Source organism: Octodon degus, unplaced genomic scaffold, assembly GCF_000260255.1.
Source record: "Octodon degus isolate 3935 unplaced genomic scaffold, OctDeg1.0 scaffold00149, whole genome shotgun sequence".
Lineage (NCBI taxonomy): Eukaryota > Metazoa > Chordata > Mammalia > Rodentia > Octodontidae > Octodon > Octodon degus.
The window spans coordinates 1,825,899-1,847,284 of record NW_004524725.1 but is presented as its reverse complement, the minus strand read 5'-3'; the positions used below and the strand labels follow the sequence as shown (position 1 = coordinate 1,847,284).

At 39.3% G+C, this 21,386-nt stretch overlaps 1 protein-coding gene across 1 annotated transcript in view; it reads left to right on the top strand.

Moving 5' to 3' along the window:
- Positions 1-6,754, top strand: part of Cdh6 (cadherin 6) — a 141,687-nt gene extending 134,933 nt beyond the window's left edge. Inside the window, exon 12 of the mRNA XM_004642295.2 lies at positions 239-6,754. Coding sequence (XP_004642352.1) covers positions 239-729 — 491 coding nt within the window. The 3' untranslated portion in view covers positions 730-6,754. The remainder of the gene's footprint in view (positions 1-238) is intronic.
- The last annotated feature ends 14,632 nt before the right edge of the window (positions 6,755-21,386 follow it).

Here is a 21,386-nt window from a genome sequence, read left to right as displayed (position 1 = left end):
TTTTATCCTGAAGTATACAGATTTCCATTATAACCTTCGTTCAAATGTTTACTCCATTGTTTGGGTCTGGGTTTGGAAATGGCTGGAGGCAAACACATCCTTACTGAAGTAAAAAGTTGACTCGGCCTTTATTCAAGCACATTCAAAACTTCACATTGGAGTATGGTATTTCTTCCCAGCATTAATTGGGCAGCAGATTAACTGTCCCTTCTCTTTCTATTTCGTTGTCTGCTTCCAGTGACAGTGGTGCTGTTTGCAGCTCTGAGGCGGCAACGAAAGAAAGAGCCCTTGATCATTTCCAAAGAGGATATCAGAGATAACATTGTCAGTTACAACGACGAAGGTGGTGGAGAGGAAGACACTCAGGCCTTTGATATCGGCACTCTGAGGAATCCTGAAGCCATAGAGGACAACAAATTACGCAGGGACATTGTGCCTGAAGCTCTTTTTCTACCCCGACGGACTCCAACAGCTCGAGACAACACCGATGTCAGAGATTTCATTAACCAAAGGTTAAAGGAAAATGACACGGACCCCACTGCCCCACCGTACGACTCCTTGGCCACCTATGCCTATGAAGGCACTGGTTCAGTGGCCGACTCCCTGAGCTCTCTGGAGTCTGTGACCACGGATGGAGATCAAGACTATGATTACCTTAGTGACTGGGGCCCTCGGTTCAAAAAGCTGGCAGATATGTATGGTGGAGTGGACAGCGACAAAGACTCCTAATCGGTTGCCTTTTTCATTTCCAAGTATGACACTGAAATATGTGAAGTGGCTATTACTTTCTATTTATCCACTATTCCGTGAAGGGTTCTCTGTTGTACCCGTTCCAAAAGCCAATGGCTGCAGTCCATGTGGATCCAATGTTAGAGACTTTTTTCTAGTACACTTTTATGAGCTTCCAAGAGGCAAATTTTTATTTTTTAGTGCATCCAGTTAATCAAGTCAGCCCAGTAGGCAGGTTCTGGAGGAGCGGACAGAGAGCTGTACGTTCCCTTTTTCCCTGAAGGAAGATTTGGAACATGCTAGTTACGGCTGACCTGGTGTTTTATGACACGATTGCCTCAGGTCAGATGAGTGCCCTAACTGTACATTTCACATACTGACGAGATAAAAGGATTGTGCTTTAATGACAAAAATATAGTTTCAGTTTAAACAAAAATAAGGTACAACTAAGGAGTTGTTCCTATTTATCAGCTCACAAGGAGATAATAATAAACTATAGAAGGGTTGTAAGGGTGTGTATTTCTGTGACAAAGAATTTAAAATAACATTCAGCCAGTCTTGTTTGTACTCTAAGAACTTTTTCTGACAGCAACTGAAAACATCAAATCCACAAAAGCTTTCAGATTCTTTTTCTCTTAAGGAATGGAAGCAGATTACATTGTAACATTCAAAGATAACCATAACAAGAAACGGAAGACAGCATTCCTTGCCGGTAACAGCGTGGTACATATAGAACATGCGGAAGTTTGCCTTTTCAACATATAAAGGAAAAGAGCAAATGACTAACAATGTACACAAACGAAATACTTAGCATATTTTAAAGTTTTGGTCACCAAATGTAGCACAGGTCTCTTGAAATCCTTTCAACTATCAGTAGGCTAATGACCAATAATCTAATTATTTGAAAGGTCTTGAAAGATGTTTTTGTTTTTTTTTGTTTTTTTTTTCCCTGGGACAAATTGTTAATTCCTTGTATGTAGTTGTATTATTCTACTGTACCCAAAAGTAGCAGAGTGAAGTATAATAATTCTTATTCCTCAGAAACTTCTTACACAATTAACCTGACTTAGTAAAGATAGATTAAATAAAGCTCAAATTCTACTCTTGGAGTTCAAGGAAGAGTGTAGAGCCAGCCACTTTTGCTCCTAATCCCATGCCCCTCACCTCCAGAAAACCTATGTGCATATACAACAAACAGAAGAACACTGAAATCACAGTAGAAACAAACATATTCCGTGATTGGAAGATGGAAGCAAAGATACAACTTGGATTTTCTTCACCATGAGTGCTTAAGATTGTAATTTAAATGACAGTTGGCCTTCAAAAGTATTACTATTTTTCATTGTTTATAACTTTGCTTCCATGGCAACAGGATGGCAGCCCTACCATCCTTATCTTTGAACTAATAATAAGTAATGGTCTCAAGCTATGACAGAAAAGTAATGTAAAATCCATCCAATCCATTATTTCTCTAATTATGCAATTAGCATTGTAGTCGGTTATTATCCAGGGGACCCAACTGAACCAAACTAATCCTTCTGATAGGTTCAAATCATTTACTACATATGGCTGTTCTAATGACTTCTATCATTAGAATCTTACATTGTGCAGTCACCAGAAACTTCCAAAGTACTGTAATGAAAACATGCTTATCTGAAAACTTTAAAAACAGGCTCTATGTACATATATAATATATATTTAAGACTATGTTGACTTCACTTATTAATCTTAGGGATTTATTTTCAATCAATGTTCATTTTCTAGAGATAATCTAGTGTCATTTCTATTTGGGGATAATGTCATCTCAGCATCTATTTTCTGTTTGGAAACACACCATTGCTTAGTTAAGTTTGCAGGGGTGCACTATGCAGGACATAAAGGTCACACCTTTAAAACAAGGGAAATGTGGAATGTGAGTCAGAGTGAAAATTTTTACAACCTTATCATTCCTTCTGTTCCCTGAATGATTTCCTGCTTTGTAATGGACTGTCCTATATATTAACAAGTATTTTATGCTTCATGCCTGGGCTATATCCAACTTTTAAGGTTCTCTTTTACTAGTTCTCTCTCTCTCTCTCTCTCTCTCTCTCACACACACACACACACACACACACACACATGCACACGCACAAAGAGGAATGCAAACCAAATGTTACAAAAGGGCCTCACTGCAATGAGTCAGTATGTACCATAGTCACAAGCAAATATTTAAAAAGATAGCTTAGTGAAATTAATAAGCACTAGATATCTATAGCAATAGAACAGCACCTTAATCACAAGATTTATGGTAACATTGGTGCTCTGTCTTTGTGGTTCACATCAGATAAAAAGTTGAGCCAAGAAAGATGGTCCCATCAAAAGACAAGTAGTATCAAAAGTCACACTTCTGAACTTTTGGTGTTCACTGGAATTTCTGAGAGTTGACACAATCTCCCATGTTTCAGAGTAAAGTTGACTTTTTCCTTCTAAGTGAAAGTAGTTCAATAGGAAACCTTTGAGATATAAGTGGCAGGGTATTTTATTCCACTCTGAACATGGCATGTTGTGTCAAGAACAAGTTGACATAACTATTGAAAAATTGATTAACTTCTTATGACAAAAGCTATGATAAAATAAATCTATAGAAAATTAGGTATTCTGATCTTAGAGCTGAATATTTAGTACTATGTTCCTGTAAGTGTAGGGCTGATGGGATTTTTTCTATAAGACATCATGACATTGTGCAAATATTAAAAACAACAGTTCCAGGGGCCAGGAGGTGGCTCAGTGAAATAAGCGCTTTCTGGCAAGTGCAAGGGTCTGAGTTCAATCCCCAGTTCCACCAAAAAAAAAAAAAAAAAAAAAGTTCCAGCATGCCCCTGCCCATGCTCAGTTACCTACCACCAAAAATCAGCTTCAACACTGCACCATGCCCAGATTTTTCTAAAGTCCTAGGTCCTGGGTCAACATAAGATAGTTAGTTTTAAGTTCAATTTTTACATTGTCTGTGTCTTTGTTTTAGATATTGACAATGAGAAGGTGGAAGGAGACTGGGAAGAGGTCAAATTTTAATATCTGTTTTTATCACAGAAATAAAAAAATTATGAAACACAAGTAGGTTTCTTTTGTGTATGGAATCATTTCAAGAACATTGGGGCCTTTTTGACTGTTTCTTCTCTATTCAAGGGGAAGCATTGTATTAAACCACTAAGATATACCCTAGAATAAGCTCTGATTTTAAAAACATTCACCCCTTGCACCTAAGTAGAAAGCCCCTTCACTTTGTGCCCGCTTTCTGCTGAAAAGAAATAATTAAATAAATCAAATAGGAAAGAAAGATAATCTCATAAAATCAGAAGAGCAGTCTGGGCACAGTAAATACACATTTCTTTTGAGCGTCCCTGGTTTGATAGTCTAGGTGCATAAAGGAAGGTTCAGCAACAAAATTACTCCACTTTTAGATGAAAAAAGCTGGTGATTCAATTTAACTCAGTGCAAAAATATGTGGCTTAGTTTTCATTTTCAGCTCCTAAAAAGTTGTGCAAGAAGTTCTTAAAAATTGAATCCGTATCATAGAAGCATCCAAATTTTGTGGATCTGAAATAACTTGGTAATGTTTCTATTGCTTACTTCTGAGTACATAAATTTTAGATGTCCTGTACTGTTGAACAATATCTTACAACAAATGCTGTGCCCTGAAATGCATATTTCCTTTGGGATAATGATATATGACCTACCAACAGGATGCTCTGAGATTCTGTATTTTTTTGGAATCATAAAAACAGGCAGCTGAAAAGAAAGAATGGAGTTGGTTCCCGGGCGCAAACGGAAGTTTTAAGTCAGGTACTTACACTTATCAAGTAAACTCATTTTCCCTAGCAGCAGAATCACCAAATAAGCTCTTTTATCCTCGTCTCTAGTTCTGAAGTGGTATAATTACTTTGGGAGAACAGTCTAAAAAGTCATGATCCCCACTATTTTTGAAAGGCATTCTCTGAAAAGGCTCATTTTAGTGTGATTTTAATTTTTATGTTTTATCTAGATGAAATCTTTTTTGAAATGTGACATTGTGATGAGGGATTCAAAAATCCAAGCAGTCTGCTGTGTTTAAATTAGCAACGCAGCCTCACCTTCCTCATCAGGTTGAGAGTGTAGAAAGATTAACACTTGGCATGCGGATTGCGAGGAAGACGAACCGTCTCCTAAGCTTTGATGAACAGCTTCCTCTTCTGGGGAATCCAGAATTGCAGTATGGTCTCCTCGAAAGTTCAGTGACAATTACAGTTGCAGCATTTTTAATCTCCCTTGGGCATCTTTATGGAATAAGTTTCTAAAGGGGTAATTCTGTACTAAAAATACCAGACCCTGCTCACACACAACACAGAGCAATACCCTCTTAGAAAGCAAATACATTGACTCATGCGCTTGTTAATAAAGAAATAGCTCATTTTTAAAGCTAGAAGTTTATGGTCTCTGCATCATTGATTTAATTTAAGCATTGCTGAGACAATCTGTAATCTACTCCTTATTTTGTAATACCTTATTTATGATGCATTTTCATTTTTTAATTTGGGGGGAACGTTAGCCCAACAGAGCCGGCAGATGAAAGTGCAGAAAGGAGGTCAAATGGAAACAAAGGCTATTACCCACTGTATTTCAGACAGAACGGAGGCACTTAGCCGAAGAGCCACTGGTTATTAGATTAATTTCAAAAGAGCTTTTACAAGTTGCTTAATTCCATTTTTTTTTTAAACCCATGGACCACAAACTCAAATTTTTCCTCAAATGGGGTTAATTTGACAAATGAGGCATGGACCCAGCACTGCAGAAAAAGCATTCCACTATAATGAGATCTTGGTCTTTCTTGTGAGACTACGCTATTTATGTAAATATATCTGGAGGCACCTTCCACGAACTTTTAGTTTTCTATGATCTATTAGTTTAGTGTTTATTAAAGAATCAAATGTGTAGAATTACTAGGCGTGCAGGGGGATTGCTGTACAGCCAATGTAAAATGGGTCTGCTCGGAAGAAACACGAGAACACTTCAAACCCACTGTACTGTTCTGTTGATCATTTCATAGCGTTGAGTGTAAACTACATCAACATAGGCCTTATGATAAATGCTATGTGTGTCTTTAGTAATACCATGGTAAGGCAATTTGGCATCCTCCTACAGTGATTTGTGACTTTAAATCAAGAAAATAAAGGCTTTTTGGTATTGATTATATTTAATTAAAAATCCTTCCAAGTATAAGTTGGAGTTGTTGCCACCCTTGACGATTTACTAGTCGGAGTGCTCTGCTCATGCGGCTGCTCACGGTATCATTCAAGGCCTCCGCAACAGGAAGACCCGAGGGAACGACCGCTGCTCCGGTGCCGTCCACATTTCCGGTTAAGGAGGTTCTCATAACTTCAGTTGGCCAAGTTTTCTGTGTTAGAACAATGGGATGCAAACGATTACCGAGTAGCTCAGCGTGGCCAGGTCGTGGTCGTGGTCAGTGGCAAATATGCACTCCTTGAAGCGGCTTAGTTTATTTCGTTTTGTTTCCTCAGACTTATAAATTTGAAAAGAATGCAATTTAAAAAATGATTTCTCACGAAGAGTAAATATGCCTTTTGCAAACCAAGTTTTGTAACAAGTTATTTATATGATATTACTTAATAAACTGGGTTTTTTTCTAACTTGTTTTTTTTCAATTCTCTCAGACAATTGTTTGTGATACAGATTTTTAATGTACCTGCTGACGTACTTTATCTTTCTGAATCTGCTATTTTAACCTCTCAGCAACTAAAACTGACTTGTTTTACAATAATTAACTTGTAAATAATCGTTTCTCCCAACCTGCACTATATAACATTCTTTCCTACATGCTTCATACTGCTGGGACATGAAGAAGTCTATTGTTACATATGGTACCGCTGTATTAAGAAGGAAGCTGGTTTTCCTCATGGTCATTATTTTAGATTTAAAAAAGGAGACAGTTCTATATTTTTGCTTCTCCCAAATCTCCATCCTTTATTTCACTCAGCTAAAAACAATTGTCTGTGGATTTCTAATTTTAAGAAAGAAAAGCAAGAGCCAGATCAGAAGAAACTAAGAATAAATCCTCCCAATGGTATGATACTTTCAGTAAATAAAATGTTTTAACACATTCAGAACTACAATACTTTACATGCTTGTTGTTTTTTAAGCTGCCTTCTACTTCTAGAAGCCGTGTCACAATTTTTACATGGGAGATTTCGTAGCTTTGAAAGGACATTCTCATTTATTCAGCCATTTGTTTGGTAATTATTAGCTGCCTCCATGTGTTATAGAGTATCTTCTGAAAGCCACATTGGTATATATTCTTTTTTCTCTGGAAGGCCATGGTCCAAGAGGAAGAAGACATGAGCACTTAGTTGTAGTTCATGTTAAAAGGTGCTGTGGAGCTATCTTAGGAGAGACACCAAGGAAGGTGTTCATCAGAAAAAGAAATTCAGGCCATGCATGGTGACATATGCCTGTAATTCTAGGACAGGTGAAGCTGAGGCAGGAGGATCACATGAATTTAAGGCAGTCTGGGCTATGTAGTGAGCTCAAGACCAGTCTGGACTTCTCTAAAAAAAAAATCTTTAAAAAAAACTTTAAAAAATGAAAGAGAGAGAGAGAGAGAGAGAGAGAGAGAGAGAGAGAGAGAGAGAGATTATTTTTGCCCAGATAAGGACATGGGAGAGGTTCAGGAATTACTAGAAATGTACTAAAGAAAAAGAATGTTTTTTCGTCTTTTTTTTAAAACGTATTTGGTTGTTACAGGGTCTCACTATGCAGCTCGGACTTGTGGTGAACCACCTGCTCTCAGCCTCCCCAGCGCTGGGATTACAAGTGTGTGCTGTTACACCCAGACCCTGGGGGCAGGGCAGGAGTGGCATGGGGTGCCGGGGATCAAACTGTTGTCCCTGCACTTGCCTAAACTTGCCTAGGCAGGCACTTTAGTCCATTGAACTATCTCACCAGCTCAAGAATTTTTTTAAAAAACAAGTAAAGAGAGGGAAGTTTAAGCAATGCAAGAGGTGTCAGCTGAGGTCCCTCCAGGGAACTAAGTTTGTGAAAGCCACAAGGCATCAGAAACCTGGCATGCTACAGGAGCTGATTGGTTTTGGGGTTTTTATTGTTATTTGGTTTAGAGTTAACTTAGAAACAAAAGTCCACATTGGGGAATGATGCTATTAGAAATAGACTTTTAAAAGGATGTGTAAATTGTACACTAGTATGTGAAGTCAGCTCTATTCCATGGCACCCCAACTCTTTGGTACCCCTAGAGCTGTGGCATGCTAAGGCCTAGGAAGTGCCAGCAGAGTCTTCAGGATTGGAAGAAACTTTCCTGACCTAATGAAAACAGGCAGAAAGTACAAGGTGACTTTTTAAGGACCCCATTCAGAAAGCAACAAGCAGAATCCCAGTAAACGTCCAAATTCTGTAACAAGCCACTGCCGATGATGCTTCTTAGTGTGCTATAATCAACCCTGACAGTCGCTACAGACAGAACTCTAAAATATCAAGTTGATTTCCTACTCTCAGGAAGTTGAGGATGGTTATAGTCCCTTCTCCCTCCTGTAGAGATGCCATGAGCAGCACACTGCCTCCAGGGTAAACATGGCAGGGAGGACTCCCACCAACGGCCCCAAACAAATTGGGAAGAGGACCAAGTGGAGGTAAGCACAGCCATATCTGCTGAGAACTAAGAACTTCTATTAATCTCACAATATTTTTTCCAAACTCCTCCCACACTCCAGTCATCATAATAAACCATGGCTCGTAACAATCATGAGGGTTATTGGAGGAGAAAGCGGAAAGTCTTTAGAAGTTCGATCTTGTTTTCAACTTAATCCTTTTAATTGATGCTTCGCCACCAACCTTATCTTCACTACCCATGACAGACATTGTTAATCAATTGTTGCACTCTTTCATGAATCACCTAGGCATAGTCTTAGACTATCCCCCAAGAAGCCAGCAATGATAAAATAATTTTAATGTATATGTCATCCTGAACCTAAGAGATGGAGTTCTCAAACCAAAAATTTATTTTCTTTCATTTTAAGTTTTGTTGACTATTCATAACTGACATTTGGGGAAAGTCTTCTGACCTAGGGATTGCCAAAAGTTTGCAATAATTAATGAAGCCAAAGGACTTAGCCTGCTATTATAATTAGCTCAATCTTTATTTTATAAATCTAAATCAGAAAACATATATCTCTTTGTTTGCCTAATTTATATATTAAGTTTAGTGTGATTGAGGTGCTTCCCCTCAGTAACATTTCTGGAAAATTATATTCATTCTTCAAGTCATGTAAGAACCTACTCTGGAGGCATAGGCCACTGTGACAGAGACAAACAAACAAAACACACATAATCTGTTTTCCACAGCCCCTTCCCCTTCCATCAAGGGCTGCCATTACTGAATGTCCTTTTTTAGGGGATGATTGGGATTGGCCCTTCAGTGGCCCCTGAGCTACATGCCCAACACTTTTAAAACTTACTTACTTGTTATTTATTTTAAACCAGAGAATTGTTAAATCACTAAATTTCTCATGCTACAGTCAAGCTTGTGATCCTCCCACCTCAGCCTCCCGGTGTGCTGGGATTACCCACACACTCCTGCCACACCTGGATAAGGTCCTATTATTAATCAGCTTGCCTGACCAAAAGTTTGTGCTGAATGGCACCCTATTTCTTTAAAGCACTCACATTCCCAAATCTAATGCTTTTCCAAATATGCTATGAATACATACGGTTCTTTGAAGGCAGTAGATTGTCTCCTCCTTTCTAATATACTTCTTCCTTTTTTAAATGCCTCCCTTGACATATTAGATCATCTTTATTGTTTCCTAAGCCACTTAGTCTCAAAACTTAACTTTTAAAGGTGAGCATGTCTTGCTGGCACATTGGTTTAAAAGATCTGCAGTGGTAAGTAAAGAATAGGTTTTATTAAAGCTTTTAACTTTGCTTAGGTGCCTGATAATAATACTTTACTTTTATACAGCACTTTAGAAATAACTATCATATATACAGCTTAATATAACTTGCACAAAACCTCTGTACAGTAGGCTGTATCACTTCCATTTGTTGAACAAAAAAGGATCATTGGCATGTGGTCCCCATCACATGAATCCTAACTGAACACAGTTCTTTTAATGCATGCTCTGACCCATTTTCTCCTTGCATGCATTTGCAATCCCACCCACTTGGGCCACTATTTATTGGGAGTCAAAGGATATTTTTTCCTTTGCACACATTTCAATGATGCTGCTGCCTGTAGACTTTAGACTTGTCCTTGGGACCAGCCCAAGGTTCTGTAGGAAGAAAAACCTCAAAAGAAAAATTCTATTAACCCCAATTATCCACCTCATTCTTGCTATGCCATTGGAATAGTGTTGGTAAGAAAAACCATCCCCAAGAAATATCAAAGTTCATCCAAGACTTCAAAAGCTCTACCTACAAAAAATAACATTAACAATATTGATATCTGAAACTTCGGACTGTAGTGGGTCCCCTAGGTAACTATACCCTATAAGAGGAAGCAGGCAAAGAACCAGGACTTGCTGTCTCTCCTTAAGCAATTCACTTTCTGTGATGAAGGAGATGATGTTGTTGTAATTTGGATACTGACTGTGCTCCAGAGACCACTGTTTTGAAGTCTAGGCACCATCTTCTTGCAGTGAAAAGAAGTCAGGTCCTTGGGCGTGCCCTGATGAGGGTATTAGACCCATCCCATTCTTCTCTCCCTTTCCTTCCCAGTTGCTATAATGAGACTTCATCCACCATGTGCTCCCTCCATGAGGTACAGTGCCCTCACAGGCTCAGAGCAAGAGGGCCAAATGACTGTGAGATGAAAGCTCTAAAACTGTGAGCCCAAAGAAGTCATTTCCCTTATTAATCTGATTATCTCAGGTATTTTGTTTCAGTAATAAAAATTAACTACCACAGATATGAAGGGACAAAGGGGATGCTTTCTCTGATCATCAGACCCCACCAAGTTCACTGCTCCATCCCAAAAGTTTTGTGTCTGCCATATTCCCAGAATACCCAACTGCTCTGCTGGATTGGGGTATGTGTGGCAGAATAACAGCTACAAATATTTGATGATAAACTATGAAAATAGTTTTTATTTTTCTGGAAATGGAGATGATAACCTTGATTCTTATGAGCAGCCCCAAATCAACTTTTAGCCATTTTGGGTTTCTTTCCATAACCTTCACTGATATTAAAGCTAAATTCTGGAGCGCTAAGATAATGTCAAAAGTCAGGGTGAGGAGGAAGATGACACATAGCCCAAGCTTACAGCTGATCTGCCAAAGGTGTTAAGAGAAATAGATGGATTCCAGAAAAATATGATAATTCTCTATCTTTAACCCTCCCTGTCTGTCCTCGCATCCACAACGAAATGAGGTGACAGATGTTTATTGATCAGAATTTTTATGTTATTGTTATTATTTCTCAATCTCCTAAGGTCAGGATCAAAGGCTTCAGAAAGACACCTGATTCTCTCCTGACTTACAGCCCTGGCAGAGATTCAGAAAGACCTGAAAGTTATCTTAGAATGTCACTGTTTTCAACAACAGTAATGTATAACAATGTGTTCTTATATTTTACTGCTTCCTACAAGAAAAGGTATTCATTCATAATACTAAAACATACTAAATAATATGTTAAGCATTGATCTAATCATTGATCTCTGAATATCTTTGTGACTATTACTTACTTTTTGTGTGAAACATATTACAAGAACCAGACACAATGTCTTCTGACAGTCTCCACATTTACAAATTCTTCAAAGTTAAAAGATTGAATCACAACTTAATATACATTTAACAAATAATCTGTACTGAAAACGATAAATAGGTTCAAGCTAGATGGCTTGGCTCAATTTAAATCCAAAGACTTATCTATCTTAAAACAAGCTGGCAAAAATAAAAAGATTAAAATGATGGCTATCAATTGAAGAAAGAAATGGGGCAGAATAATCTCAGCAACATGCCCTGAGCTGAGCCTAAAAAAAGCCAAAAAGATAACAGCAAATCACTGGGCTGCTTCTCTAAAATCCAAATTCTTTGGCCCTACTCCAGAAAAAAATCAAGGCTATTTTATGTGTGTCATAAGACTTAGTCATTGTTAACTTCAAAAATCGAACACATATTTTACTAAACATATTAAAATGCACTCATGTTTTGCCTTAAAATGTGACTAACCATGTTATGCCTAAGATGTTTGATATTCAGACAGATAGTGAGGTTAAGCTCAACTGCCTATGTTGTAGGGTAATAACAATAAGCTTCTATTCTGGAGGGTTAACAACCTAAGTTTACAGACCAAAAATTAATGAAAAAGAAGGGCTGCAAGATCAGCCAATATTTTGGCCCTAGCCTTTCAAGGTCAGTGAGGACTCAGGATATAGGAGAACCTGTAACATCATGTAACTAAGTTGTGTCCCAAATTTTCTGATCAAGGAGATTATGGGGCCACAGAGGAAAGTGATTAATGCCTAAGCAGAGTCACATGGAGAGAAAACATTCTCTCAGGCTTTCACAGAGAGCAAATTGGTCAAGCAATGGCCATGACTCATCCACATGGCTAACACTGACAAAAGATCTACAAATTGCGGTACAGGGTTTCAGGATAAATCCTGAGGGGATTTGATTGCCCTTGTCAGATACAAAATTTACCTTTCTTGTTATATAGGTCTTGCTTTATCTTGGTCTTAACCATCCAGCAGAAAAAACAAAGTATATAAATTAAAGCCATATTAATATGCTGAGCTGTAAAAGGCTCAAGTCAACAACTTCTGGCATTGTCAGTCCTATGGAAAACCCACTACTATCATGGACTACTGGACTATACTGGAATATTTCGCTGAATTCCCGCACCTATGATATTTAAATGGCAATGGAATACCCATCTCTGACAAAACTAGACCAAAAAAGGGGGATACAAATGAACAACCATTTTGTATCTGTATATTCAAAATAAGATAGATACACAGCTACATTCTCTTAATTCAATGAATAGAAAGATTTGTTCTAATAGTTTCTATGGACAGGATATCATGTCTGCATCTTGTACAATGAATAACCACTAAGACAACAATATGCAATATATTAATTATTGAAACTGTCCTACTAGTCAGTTTTGAAACTGTCTCATGGCTATTTGTTTCTCAATAAAATTATCTTTAAAAATGTAACTAAGTCACACTTTGCTAATTAACATTGTTATATACTCCATTAGACATCTTTTAATTCTATTTTAGCAATGTCCCTTTATATTATGAGGTCTTTTTTCCCCAGTGTTGAATCCAGAGCCTTTACACTGAGTTTCATCCCTGGTTATTTTATTTTATTTTGAGACAAGGTCTTGCTAAATCACCAAATCCCCCATGCAAGGTTCCAGTTTCAATCTCCCTTCCTCAGCTTTCCACTGTACTAAATTATGCTAATGCACCACCATACACTGGAAAATCTTTTTTTGGTGGGGGCAGAGTCTTTTAGACTGTAGGCCATATGAGAGCAAAGAGACGCTCTGTGTATTTTTCCCAAAATATTAAAAGACATGAAAAGTCATGAATGGTGCTGCATACCTATAATCCCAGCACTCTGTGAGTCTGAGGCAGGAGGTTGCAAATTCAGCCTTAGGCTGAGCAATTCAGTAACTGTCTTCATTACCTTTCTCATTGCTGGGACAAAATACCCAACACCCAAAATTAAGGAACAAAAGGTTTATTTAGCTCACAGTTTGCAGAGGTTTTAGTCCACAGTCAGCTGGCTCCAAGGCAGGGTGGTGTCGCAGATGGACAACTGTTCCTGGGGCCAGAAGACAGCAAAAACAACAGGCCCAAAAGTGTGGGACAGGAGCAAGCCTCTTTTCCTCCTCTGTATTGTATGTAGGCTACCCACCCTGGGGCAGGTGTAGCACTCACAGCCCCAATCCCAGCACTAGACAATCAACGAATCACAAACTCTAGATTCAACTGCCTCTGAAAAGCCCACCCCCTACCCTATGACTGCATAAGGTTTTGGGGAGACATTCAGACACAAACCATAGCAGCAACTTAGCTAGACTCTGCCCCAAAATGAAAAATAAAATATATTTTAAAAGTTGGATGTATAATTCAGTGTGAACGCTCTGAATTTAATTCCTCAGTACCAGAAAGAAAAAAGAAAACAAACAAACAAAAAAAAATGTAGAAAGTGAGGGATGGTTTGGAAATCTACAGCTTGAGCAAGTTCCATGAGAACTATTATTCACACTTGAGTCTGAGATAGAAGCAAAAGCAAAAGCATGATCAAAGAATTGCAGCCATTTCCATTTGATTGACGCAGAAAGTTCTGGAAGGAATGCGGTGGGAGCTCAATTCTATGTGCACATACCATAAAACTTTGCACTACCTATGCCTCTCTTCAAAATGTTGCAAGTTTCCAATTAGAACACTGGGCATAGTTCACACAGTTGTGTTAAGGCCCCAGGTGGAGCTCCCCACTTCCCAACCTGTGTCTCAGAACTTCGTTGGCTGCTTTCCCCACACGCACGCGTCTGTCAATAATCAAATCACTGAAATCCCCCTGGAGTTGATTCGCCAGCCTTGCTAAGCACTTGCTTCTCTGCCTCTCTTTTTTCAAGTCAGCTCTTGCGCTTTGCGCCTCAGCTGGGGAACTCGTCCTCTCCCAGGACCCAATCAGAGTTTCACTTCAATTAGCTTAATTGGAAGAAGACACAACCAAATTTTCAATTAAAGTTCTAAACGTGCTTTTAGAATAGACTAGCTTTGTCTTTTAAGAGTAAGCTCTCTTAATAGTCATTTTTAAAGGGTAAAAATCCTTAAAGAAAGAAAGGTGAGTGCAGTCAGATCAATTACTGCCATTAACCATTTCTCATAGCAAAGTTGGGTCTTTCCACTTAGGTTATTTGGAAGGAAGCCACTTCTTCATTGTTTTATTTCAGTTTTTATTAAATTAATGTTGAAAATATATAAATGATATAAAAATTATAAATAGTTCTTCAAAGCTGTAGCAAAGACGTCCACTCCACCTCCATTCCCTGACACAGAAATATTGTCCTTCTCCCTCTCCAGGTTTTGTAGCATTACTTTATTTCTAAATGACATGAATCATAAGAACTTGACATTTTTATAGGTAGAAAAGTAATATTAACAATTCCTGTTGAGTCAACTTAATGATACTGTTTCCTGATAATTTTGACTCCCACCACAAAAAGTAAGGATTTAGATTTACTACTATACCCCAACAAGCACACACGCACACACACGCACACTCATTTCTTCACATAGGCTTCCAACATAGGTGTAGCATGTTCTGTAGTCCTATATTTAGAGTTTACATTGTTTTGCATGTGTTCTTCAAGTTGAGTGTGATCTTATCCTGTAATCTCACTTCTTATCATGTTCAACTTTATTTTTGCTGAAATTAATAATTGCCTCTTCTTTAAAAGTATTAATCTCCCATATAAATGGTATAGTTTAGCCACAAACTTTCAGACATAATTCTTAAATTCCTCTAAACCATGTAAGGTAATTTATCAGTTTTCCATAGCCTGCAATATCACATCAGAAATTCCCCATCTCTTTGATGTCATAAATATTTTTTAACATTTCCCCTGCTCCCTGCTGCTTATCTCTAATTCTTATGAGTTTCTCTTCTCTGTTTGCCTTTGTCTTTATCTTCCACATTAGAAAGCCTCCTTAAATGCCTGGTGGTCCTCAGCTGTCTCTTTATAGTTGATAGTAAAGTGTCCAAAAGCTAATTAGATGCTGTAGGTGTTAGCTAACGGGCCTTCCATAAGTGACTGGAAGGAAACGTGAATTCATCAGGACACCCCAAGTGCATGCATTTATAAATCTTTTGTTCTGGGTCAGTCATTTTCCATGAAGATTCTTTCCATCTCCTCCTTGGGGGTACAGTCCTGGCTGCTGATCTAGCAAACTTTACAGAAAACAGAGCTGGACAGATCCAGAGCTCAGCATACTCAGCATGTCCTGCATCCTTCCCTGGAGGATGTGGTCGAAGCTCTCCTAGGAGCATGCCTGAAAACTGTGGATAGCACCAAACTTTATATGTATGATGTTTTTCCTGCATATGTATCTACAACAAAATTTAATGTATAAAATAGGCATGCTAAGAGATTAACAACTATTCACTAATAACAAAATAGAACAATTATAATAGTATACCTGTAATGAAAGTTTGTAGCCATCATTAAGAAAAATCATGAGTACTAGAACACAAGCCCTTCAGTAACCACACAGTCGACCTATTGTGAGATGGCTGCTAAGTGACTGAGTGTTTGGCATAAACAATATGAAAACACAGAACCAAGGGATGCTTCAGGTCTCAGGCAGGATGGAACAGCCCAAAGCCAGTTAGCGTCACACTACGCATCACAGTGTGTAACTTAAAATTCACGAATTGCTTAATTTAAGAATTTCCTGCACAGTATTGCTGAGCGTATATAACACCCACAAGTAACTGAAACCACAGTAAGTGAGACCATGGTTAAAGGGGGACACTGCATAGAATTTCATTTAATCTGTCTTTTCCCTGCCTCCACTGTAGCTATCATTACTGAGTCTGGACAGCTCTGATTCAGTTTTTCTGGAGAGTAAATTCCCTGCCTTCTGTGGGAATGGAGAAGGAATGATTTTAAAAATCACTTGGCTGTGCAAGGTCAGGAAGAGGATTCAGAGCTCTAGGTGCTCCTAGTACGGATTTATAATTAACGTGTTTTCAGTCACACTCTTGTGGTAGGCTGACAACTAGTGGGCAACTTATAACACTCAGCTGAACAGAATCAGCATGGCGCTGGGTGCGGAAGGCCCATCTGAGGATGGTTGCCAACAGCATAAAGACAGAACTGGAAAGGAAGAGGTTATGCTGTTGATTTTCCTGGAAAAGCATGTCACACGGCTTTTCTGAAATAAACTCAGTTGTTCTCATCACTGGAGGAGCTCAGGACCTTGCTGTCACTGAGGATGCCTACAGTTCTTTTCAGGGAAACTCTTGTCCTTACTTTGACCATCGCTTCTTGGCTCTACTGCAGATCCCTCAGCCTGCTGCTACAGACTTTCAAATGCCTACCATTAACCTTTGGGCTTCCCCAGTGCAGTCCCTTAATACAGATTAGCTTGAGACATTGTCATGGGCTCTAAGCCAGGTGGACTCCGTAAGGACATTGCCATGGGCTCTAGGTCTTTACCTGGATTAATGCAGGGCATTGCTGTGGGATCCAGACCCTCAGCTGGATTCTTTGGTCTTTAGGGTGTGGAAAGATCTCTTGCACTCTTTTGCCTTTCATTCTTTGGGTGACTATTGTAGAAATAAACCTATAAATTACATGTCCTTTATTAAACTGTTGGCCTTGCAAACCCTGACTACAACACCCCACAAATTGGTAATCAGAGATGCTTGGCACCACTCATTCCTGTCTGTCTGAGCTTTGCACTATGAATCAGCTTGCTCCATACTGCACTATATTTAGTACTGTACTTCCCTCTTTGTACTATAAGCTAGGCTCTTTTTTTTCATTTTGCTAAGTAAATTGCTACTCATTTTTTTCACCTTACATATTTTTATTGACCTCTCACATCTACATCAAGCTCCTTCACCACTCTTATTCTGTGAGGTTTTAGTTTCTAGAGAAAGCAAATAAAGGCAGGCACTCCCTCCACAGGGCATCCAGAATTTCCATCTGCTTTCCATATTCATTCAATTGAGGAATATAAATAGAGGCTGATTGTGAAGGACACGGCACTGCAAGCTGGAACATGATAGACTCGCAGGATTTACAGCCTAGCGAAAGAGGCAAGTACTCAAGCAAGCAACTTTAAGGAAGTGTTATGATTGAAGTATAGGAGACTATAGACACACACCCAGGCTTCAGAGCAGAATAAATGGTTACACGAAACAGAGTAAGTAGCCTATAAGATGACCCACAGTGCCTTTAGAGAACTTAGTAAGTATGGTGTGTTCTCTTTGTGTGTGTGGTTTTTTTGGTGGGTGGGTTGTTTGTGTTGTTTTGGGATTTGGTTTGAGTTGGATTGGGTTTTTTGGTACTTGGTGTCAAACTTAGGACCATACACATACCAGGCAGGTGCTTATGCCCCTGAGCTATCTCCCCAGTCCCTAGGATAGTATATTTGAAAGTGAAGAAAGGATGCTGGAATGAGAAACACCGGGAAGTGGAGACAGTCATAAGACATTTTAAAGAGTTTAGACCTTAAAGAGAAAGTTGTTATAATATTCAAAGAAGGAAAGTGACAAAATAGAGTTTTCTTTCCAGAGGCAGCTTTAGGTTTGTGTGGAGAACACCTTGGAAGAGATACAATTACAGAGAGACACCCTGGCAGCCAGTGTGGGAATTTAGGCAGAAGGTGAGATGACCTGGCCCTGGAAGGGAGGAGATAGAGATCCGACCCCCACATATATGGATTTGTGAGAGATTTAGAATAATTATGCTGATTGGCTGGGTTGTGAACATTCCCTGCAGGTTTCTAGAAGGAGCATTTATGTGGCTTATGGTGCTATCCTGGAGAGGGCACAGGAAAAGGAAGAGATTTGAAGGAAAGACAATGTGTTCAGTTCAAGCATTTTGAGTTTGAGATATTTCTGTGACATTCAAGAGTAGAAACAATGCAGTGTCTGAATGTAATGATCTGAAGTTTAAGGTAAGCAATTTGGGATGTAGTTGTAGCTTGGAGGGCCGGCAACCTACTGATGATAGATTTCAGCAACGAACAAGATCGGACAGGGAAATGCATGGAACATGAGAGACACAGCTCTTCAGGATGCCCCTGCTGCAATCTAAGGAGTAAACAACAGGATTATTACGTAGATGGAGAAGGATTTTTCTCAATAACTTTAGCAAAAGAAGGGACACTGGTGTCTCCAACACGAGGGACAGAGTTCAGGAGCCAGCTAAGAAAAGGATTAGAAGTTCCCAGTGGCCTTCAAGAAAAGAAGTTTATGGAATTACTTTGAGACAGCTACTTCAGGGAGGGATGATGGTCTACTCTGTCCTTGAAGGATGTGAAGTTAGTGAGCTTTTCCACCAGTCTCCAGAGTCATGTGTGTCTGGGAGAGAAAAAGAATGATGAATAGCAGCTGAGGTGTGCTTCCTCCAGGATGACCGATTTGGAATCAGAAAGTGCAGAGTGAATACAGTTATTCTTATGAAGAGCAGGGGTGGAAAAGTGAATGAGAAGACAGCTTTCTGGTACAGATGGTTCCCAATTTAAAGGGGTTCAACAGGAGTTTTTAACTTTATGTTGGTGTGAAAGTGATGTGCACTCAGTAGAAATCGTACTAGGGACTTTGGTTTTGGATCTTTTCCAGGCTAAGAGTGTGCAGACAGACGCTTTCCCTCATGGCTGAACAGCGGCAGCTCCAGCCAGCTCCAGGCCCCTGGGGAAACAAGCGACACTCCACAGCACACTGCGTTGCTAAGCCATGATGTTTGGAAGTCTGAGTGTACTACCTAAATGCATCTCTGAGGCACTGGAGATCAAAACTCAGGGGCACTCTACCAGTGAGCTAGACCCTCAGTACTTTTCTAAATGTTTTATTTTGAAGCAATATCTTGGTAAGTTGACCAGACAGGCCTCAAGTTTGCCATCCTCTTGCTTCAGTCTCCAGAGCAGCTGGGATTCTAAGGATGTGCCATCAGCCTTGATTCTTCAATGTAGGAGAGTTTCAATTTATAATGGGGCATAACCACATCACAAGCTAAGGAGCATTTGTGGCATCAAAGACCAAGTCAGTGCTCATGTTTCTGAATTTGTAGTAGCCCCAGTCTCTCTCTTATTATGATTTTAGCTTTGAATTATCTTCTTTTATCCCCAACCCTAAAAGATATAATATATTACAAAGCCATTCACTGTTCCATCCAACTTGGCTACATAGAAAATGTAGGAAAATAGTAATACAATATTTTTATAGAACAATTAAGTAACATATTCAGCAGTGTTAAAAAATTCAGTCTCTTGAGAATCTAGTTCACAGTTGGGGGATCATCATTTATCATAGAAAAAGCCTTTTAAAGTTTTTTGAGTGACCTATTTGATCACTGTCTTAGTATCAAAGACTATTCAATAGATTCTTGGAAAGTGAGCAGCTCCCTATGTGTACAAAATCTCTCCTTCTAATTGTGGGATCCCAGTGTTACATTGCATTGATACCTTTTGTTTCTAATCTATAGGATTATCTTAGAAAACAGATGATCTCCATAAGCCAGCCTTAGCTTATTTCACTTGGAAATTGTTACAAACACTGGTGTTTGGATTTCCCATTCTCAATAAAATTTAGTCTACATATACTTATTTTATCCAAAAGTGTTTTTCAAGCTTCTCTGTTGTTAGTAATCAGTACTGTGTTACTTCTCCTTCCTGTCACCGGGACACAATACCGGACACCCACGAAGGCAGAGAGATTTGATTTGTTTATTTTTTTTTAAATTTTATTTATTTGTGTGTGTGTGTGTGTGTGTGTGTGTGTGGCCAGCTCAGCCCACCAGGGGGTGGGGCTGGCTGGCATGTGGTGCTGGGGGATTGAACCGCGGTCCCTGTGCTTTGCTAAGCTTGTTCTAAGTAGGTGCTTTAGACCACTGAGCCGTCTCACCAGCCCCAGAGATTTGATTTGGCTCATGGTTGCATGTGGTTCAGTCTGTGCTTGCCTGGATCCAAAATAGGAATGTTGTATCAGAAGAGCATGACATAGCAAAGATGCTGAGCCGATGGTGGCTGGAAAGCAGAGCAGGCAGTGCCAGAGGAGAGCCAGAGCCAGATACAGTACATATGGTCACTCCCTCGACCACCCACATTGTTAAAGGGATGCTTGCCATGACGAAGTTGCATTGCCATTTACCGTGATTGGCGCTGCGCTACCGGCTTGTACGTAAAGGCCCCTAGAAAGTGGTTTACACATGGTCAATACAGTGTGTTATGTAGCTTTACTATCCGTCAGTGTACCTGCTGTGCTTTGTACAGAGTAGGCCTCCAATGAATTTTCACTGAATACTTGCATGAGTGAATTTTTATGTCTTTTGAAGAATAGTTACTCTTTAATATCCATGCTGTGCCTAAAAGTAATCAAGTGTAACAATGGTAGTATTTTCCTAGGCTTTTATACCTTCAATTTTACATGTTTTCACATTTGCTTTCAAACAGCAAGTGCCTAAAGCATCCTTTCTGGTTTGCAATGAATCTAAATCCTACAGATTCTCAGTGTCAAGCTTCCAAGCTTCCGTACGCATACTGACCTTGAAGTCCCCAGGTGCCATGTAGGACTGTGATTCCAGAAAAGCCATTGGTTTTTTTCAGTGTTGAATACTGAACCTGGGTTTCTTAATCAGAAGAAAAAAGTTGAATACCTGAGGGACTGGTGTTATATACACACCAAAAAACAACACTCATCTCTTCTGAATACAAGATAACAGAGAGGGCGGTGGTGCTGAGCCAGCTGAATGCTCAGACGTTAGCGTGGACGATGCAAGGCTGCTGCACAATCCAAACTGATGGGGGAAAAGGCCTCATCTAACAGCTTTAAAAATATTTTTAAAATTCTTTCCAAAAGGTTTTCTTGGGCTGGACAGAGAGCTCAGTAGAATAAGCACTTGTCTGAGAAGTGCAACGTCCTGAG